General features: G+C 41.3%; 1 protein-coding gene across 1 annotated transcript; it reads right to left on the reverse strand.

Annotated features, from left to right (window-relative positions):
• Window positions 1-823: 823 nt before the first annotated feature.
• LOC138868679 (uncharacterized) lies at window positions 824-4890 on the reverse strand. The gene is made up of 2 exons (XM_070146245.1): window positions 4234-4890; window positions 824-958 (listed from the first exon to the last, which is right to left on the reverse strand). The coding sequence occupies exons 1-2, from the start codon at window positions 4888-4890 to the stop codon at window positions 824-826; spliced, it is 792 nt and encodes a 263-aa protein (XP_070002346.1).
• Window positions 4891-5589: the final 699 nt, after the last annotated feature.

Below are 5589 nucleotides of genomic sequence, written 5' to 3' on the forward strand. Positions count from 1 at the left end.
TGATTTCCCTTTGTTCTCTAGGTGGGCTCCTGATTACCAACATTTGAGTTATTTTACTTTCCTCCGACGCTTGACTTGTTTTCCAGGTGGGCGCCTGATTGCCGAACTTGTACCGTCTTCCTTTGAACATTGTTGCCTCCCTTTGTTCTCCAGGTGGGCTCCTAATTAACAATACTTGGATTGCTTTCCCTTTGTTCTTCAAGAGGGTGCCTGATTACCAACATCTGCACTGTTCTTCCTCGAAACTTGAACGGCTTCCCTTTGTTCTCCAGTGAGCTCCTGATTACCGACACTTGAATTGCTGCTTCCCTTTGTTCTCTAGGTGGGCTCCTGATTGCCGACACTTGAATTGTTGCTTCCCTTTATTCTCCAGGTGGGCTCCTGATTACCAACACTTGAATTGTTGCTTCCCTTTATTCTCCAGGTGGGCTCCTGATTACCAGTACTTGAATTACTTCTCCCTTTGTTCTCCAGGTGGGCTCTTGATTACCAACACTTGAATCGCTCTCCTTTTGTTTTCCAGGTGGGCTCCTGATTTCCAATATTTGAATTGCTCTCCCTTTGTTCTCCAGGTGGGCTCCTGATTTCCAACACTTGAGTTGTTTTTCCCTTTGTTCTCTAGGTGGGCTCCTGATTACCAACACTTGAGTTGCTTTTCCCTTTGTTTTCCAGCTGGGCTCCTGATTACCAAAACTTTAACTGCTCTTCCCTTTGTTCTCCAGGCGGGCTCCTGATTACTGAACTTGAATTGTATTCCTTTCCTTTGAAACTTGAACTGTTTTCCCTTTGTTCTCCAGGTGGGCTCCTGATTGCTGAACTTGAACTACTTCCTCTTGCGACTGTCTTTCCTTTGAACTGTGTTCCCTTGTTTCTCCAGGTGGGTGCCTGATTGCTTGAACCTGAACTGCTTTCCATTCTCGAAACTCGTGTTGTTTTCCCTTGCTCTCCAGGTGGGCGCCTGATTACAATAGAATAGACATAACAAAGGAAATTTTCTGCCCCAGTTTGGTAGCTGGGCACATCTGTTAATTGAGTCATATTACCAAATATCTCTAAGAATTTGAAAACTTGATCCCATTATCTAGGAGGGTCCTGAGAATTCCTAGTTAACTGACAGTTTTTAAAGCTAAATGATATTTCCTAAAGATATGACTTCCGCTAAATCTTGTTATCTGTGAAAAATCTTAAACTAAATCTCATTATCCAAGAGGGTCCTGAAAATTAAAATCAAATCTCATCTTAAGAGTGACAACTTTTAAGGCTAAATTATATTTTCGTACGGCAGAACTTACGCTAAATCTTGTTATCTGATAGAGGTCTTAAATCTAAGTCTCATTATTTAGGAGGGTCCTGAAAATTTCTAAGAATGAAACTTCAAAGCCAACTTATATTTCCTCAAGGTAAAACCTACGCTAGATCTTGTTACGCATGAATGTTTTGAATTTTAAAACTAGGTCCCATTGTCCAGGAGGGTGCTGAGAATTTATGGTCGAACCTGTCCTGTACTTGCTTTCCTTACGGAGGGTTTCTCCAAAACAAACAAAATTTTTTGCCCTTGTTTCAATCAAAGAAAAATCTTGTCAGTTTAAAATGTGGTGGTTAGTTTGTGGCATTCTTGCTGAAGGCGGCCTCTCCGCTGCCGTGCTTTTCTTTGACTAGTTGACTTGAACTGGCCAAAAACCGTTTGACTTTATGACTGACTCTCAACTACAGGACCTTGGATGACCTGAGTGTTCTACACCCAAACTGTTGTTTTACATTTCTGACCTTTCTACCTGAACCTCTATATTTACCACAAGATTACTAAACCATTCGTCCAGTGGAACTTTCACTGACACCTTATTTCCCACTTTACATCATGCTATCTTTGGTATGCTTTGGCCGCACTTTGCTTTGTGCAATTTTGGAAGTTCGTAGTAAGGTTTGAAATCCCTTCTCTCTTGCTCAAACAAAACTGACATCAGAAAAATCTTAGAGAAATAAACCCAAAAAAAATGAAATGCAATGACTTCGAGAGTTAGGAATAAAGAAGAAAATCTAAAACTAGATGACTGTTTGAGGGGAAAAAAGAAAAGAGACTTATCTGAGCGGAACAACTGGCACCAATGATCATGACATGCATTTCAGATTAATCAGCCCAGCCTATTAAACCAACCAACTTTTAGTCATCATACTTTATGCCCCGAGATCTCAAAAACCCAATTTCTTCACCAAATCACTGACCCTGCTCGGCCTGCGGTGCACTGAAGGGTTTTCACCAACAAACCTCTCTCATTTGTTCATCTCTCAACTCACTGTCGCCTTATAGTGCTCGTGAGGGTTTTCACCAATAAAACTCTCTCATTTTTCATTTTCTTGCTCAGAACGGAGTGTTGCCCCTGATATGAGTCACCTCTACTTGATCGACTCGGCATCTCTTGAAGACTAGTCGGAAGGTCTTTCTTTGGACCGTAATGTGGGATTTTTGGATAGGGTTAGAAAGAAGAGTATCTCAAAGGCTCAAAACAACTTGAATGGGTTCCAAATTACAACTTTTGGAATCAGATTTCTTACAACAACCACAACTTTCTGCCTCAGTTTCTTTGCTTGGGGAATTTTTGGATTTTTATTTTGATGGGACCGAACTGTGAGGCTGCCTACGTATCCTTAAAAGGAATCAGGTCGAACGTTGTTCATGACATAAGAATTATTTTGTTGTTGTTACTTCTCTTTTCCTTTTCTTTCTCTTCTTTTTTCTTTCTCTCTTCTTCCTTTCTTTCTTTTTTTTCTTTTCTATTCTCTTTCTTTCTTTCTTTTCATTCTTTTCCATTTTTTCTTTTCTTTTCTCTTCTTCTTTCCTTCTTTACTTACCTTTTGCATTCATGTTTTCTTAATTTCGCTACTGACTCCAAAAGAGGGGTATGAAAGGATATAAATAAGGCTTAAAAGGGTAATAAAAGATAAAGTGTTTAGATAGTATAACAAAATGCCTTCGTCATTCCAATCTCCAAAACATGCCAAGTACAAATAAACACAATTTAAACCGAAGAAATCATACATGATATCTTTTAACTGCATTAGAATTGATAGCCATACCTACACATTTGCCTTCTATATCTGTTAAATACAAAGCATCGTTGGACAACACTCTCGTTATGATGAACGACCCCTGCCAATTTGGGGCGAACTTGCCTTTTGCCTCAGCCTGATGTGGAAGGATGCATTTCAATACTTGCTAACCCACTTCAAATTTCCGTGGATGCACCTTCTTGTTGTATACTCTTGCCATTCTCTTTTGATACAACTGGCCATGGCACACTGCTGCCAATCGTTTCTCATCAATCAGACTTAGTTGCTCCAGACGGGTTTTGACCCACTCATCATCATCAATTTGGCTTCAGCAACAATCCGAAGGGATGGAATTTCAACCTCCGCGGGTATCACTGCTTCTATGTCATATACCAATAAATAAGGAGTTGCACCTACCGAAGTGCAAACAGTAATGTGATAACCGAACAATGTAAAAGGCAACTTCTCATGCCATTGCCTAGACCCCTGCACCATTTTCCGAAGTATTTTCTTTATGTTTTTGTTGGCTGCCTCGACTGCTCCATTTGCCTTGGGGCGATATGGGGTGGAATTGCAATGCGTAATCTTAAACTGTTGGCATACTTCTTTCATCAGATGATTGTTAAGATTATCCCCATTATATATGATGATCACCTTCAGGATTATGAACCGACAAATGATATTTGAATGAACAAAATCGACCACTGCCTTCTTGGTCATAGATTTGAAAGTTTTAGCTTCAACCCACTTAGTGAAATAGTCAATCGTCACCACAATGAACTTGTGCCCATTGAATGTTGCCGGCTCAATTGGTCTGATGACATCCATACCCCAAGCAACAAAGGGCCATGGTGCAGACATTGTGTGCAATTCGGACGGTGGAGAATGAATCAAATCTCCATACACTTGGCACTGATGACACTTGCGCACAAAACTGATACAATCTCGCTCCATGGTGAGCCAATAATAACCTGCTCGGATAGTTATCTTTGCCAGAACATACCCATTCACATGCGGTCTGCCGACTCCGAAATGCACTTCAATCATGATAGTCGTTGCTTGTCTAGCATCTATGCATCTTAACAATCCAAGATCTGGAGTTCTTTTGTACAAAACTCCCCCACTGAAGAAAAATCCACTCGCTAAACATCGAATTGTTCTCTTTTGATCCCCCGTGGCTTGTACTAGATACACCCCCATCCTGATATACTCCCTGATGTCATGAAACCATGGTTCACCATCAATTTCCTCCTCCACCATATTGCAGTAAGCATGCTGATCACGGACCTGAATATGCAAAGGATCAACATAAGCCTTATCTTGATGATGTAATATCAACGCCAAGGTAGCCAAAGCATCGACGACCTCATTATAGATCCTCGGAATGTGCATGAATTCTATTAATCGAAATCGTTGACAAAGATCATGTAGACATTTTCGATATAGTATAAGCTTTAAATCTCGTGTCTCCCATTCTTCTTGTATCTGGTGCACCAGAAGGTCCGAGTCCCCGAAGACCAAGACTTCCTGGATTCCCATATCTACAGCTAGCCTTAGTCCCAGAATGCATGCTTCGTACTCAACCATGTTGTTGGTATAGTAGAATCGCAGCTGGCCCGTAACAGGGTAGTGATGTCCTATTTCAGAAATAAGCACTACCCCTATCCCGACACCTTTTATGTAAGCTGCTCCATCAAAGAAAAGTTTCCAACCTGGTTTTTCAACCTGCTCCACCTCGTCAATATGCATCACCTCTTCATCGGGAAAACAAGTTCTCAATGGTTCATATTCCTCATCCACCAGGTTCTCGGTCAAATGATCGGCCAATGCTTGGGCTTTCATCGTTGTCGAAGTCACATATACAATGTCAAATTCTGTGAGCAAGATCTGCCACTTTGCGAGCCTCCCTGTGGGCATGGGCTTGTGAAAGATATACTTCAAGGGATCCAGGTGAGAGATGAGGTAATAAGTGTAGGACGACAAGTAATGCTTCAACTTCTGTGCTACCCGAGTCAGGGCACAACACGTCCTCTCAAGGGGAGTATACTTAACCTCATAAGATGTGAATTTTTTGCTGAGATAGTAGATGGCTTGCTCTTTCCTACATGCTGACCCAACACACAACCAAATGAATTATTCAAGACCGTCAAATATAGAATCAAAGGTCTTCCTGGTTCTTATGGGACCAACACAGGTGGGTTTGACAAGTACCCCTTTATCTTATCAAATGCTTCCTAACACTCATCAGTCCACTTGACTGCAACATCCTTCTTCAACAACTTAAAGATAGGCTCACAGGTTGTCGTGAGCTGAGCAATAAACCTGTTGATGTAGTTCAGTCTCCCTAACAGACTCATCACTTCGGTCTTGTTCCTTGGCGGGGGAAATTCCTAAATAGATGTAATCTTTAAAGGATCCAATTCAGTGCCTCGCCGGCTGACTATGAATCCCAATAGTTTTCCGGATGGGACACCAAATGTACACTTTGCAGGGTTGAGTTTAAGATTGTACCTGCAGAGCCTTTGGAAGAAATTTCTCAAA

The sequence above is a fragment of the Nicotiana sylvestris genome, chromosome 5 (assembly GCF_000393655.2).
Source record: "Nicotiana sylvestris chromosome 5, ASM39365v2, whole genome shotgun sequence".
Classification (NCBI taxonomy): Eukaryota; Viridiplantae; Streptophyta; class Magnoliopsida; order Solanales; family Solanaceae; genus Nicotiana; species Nicotiana sylvestris.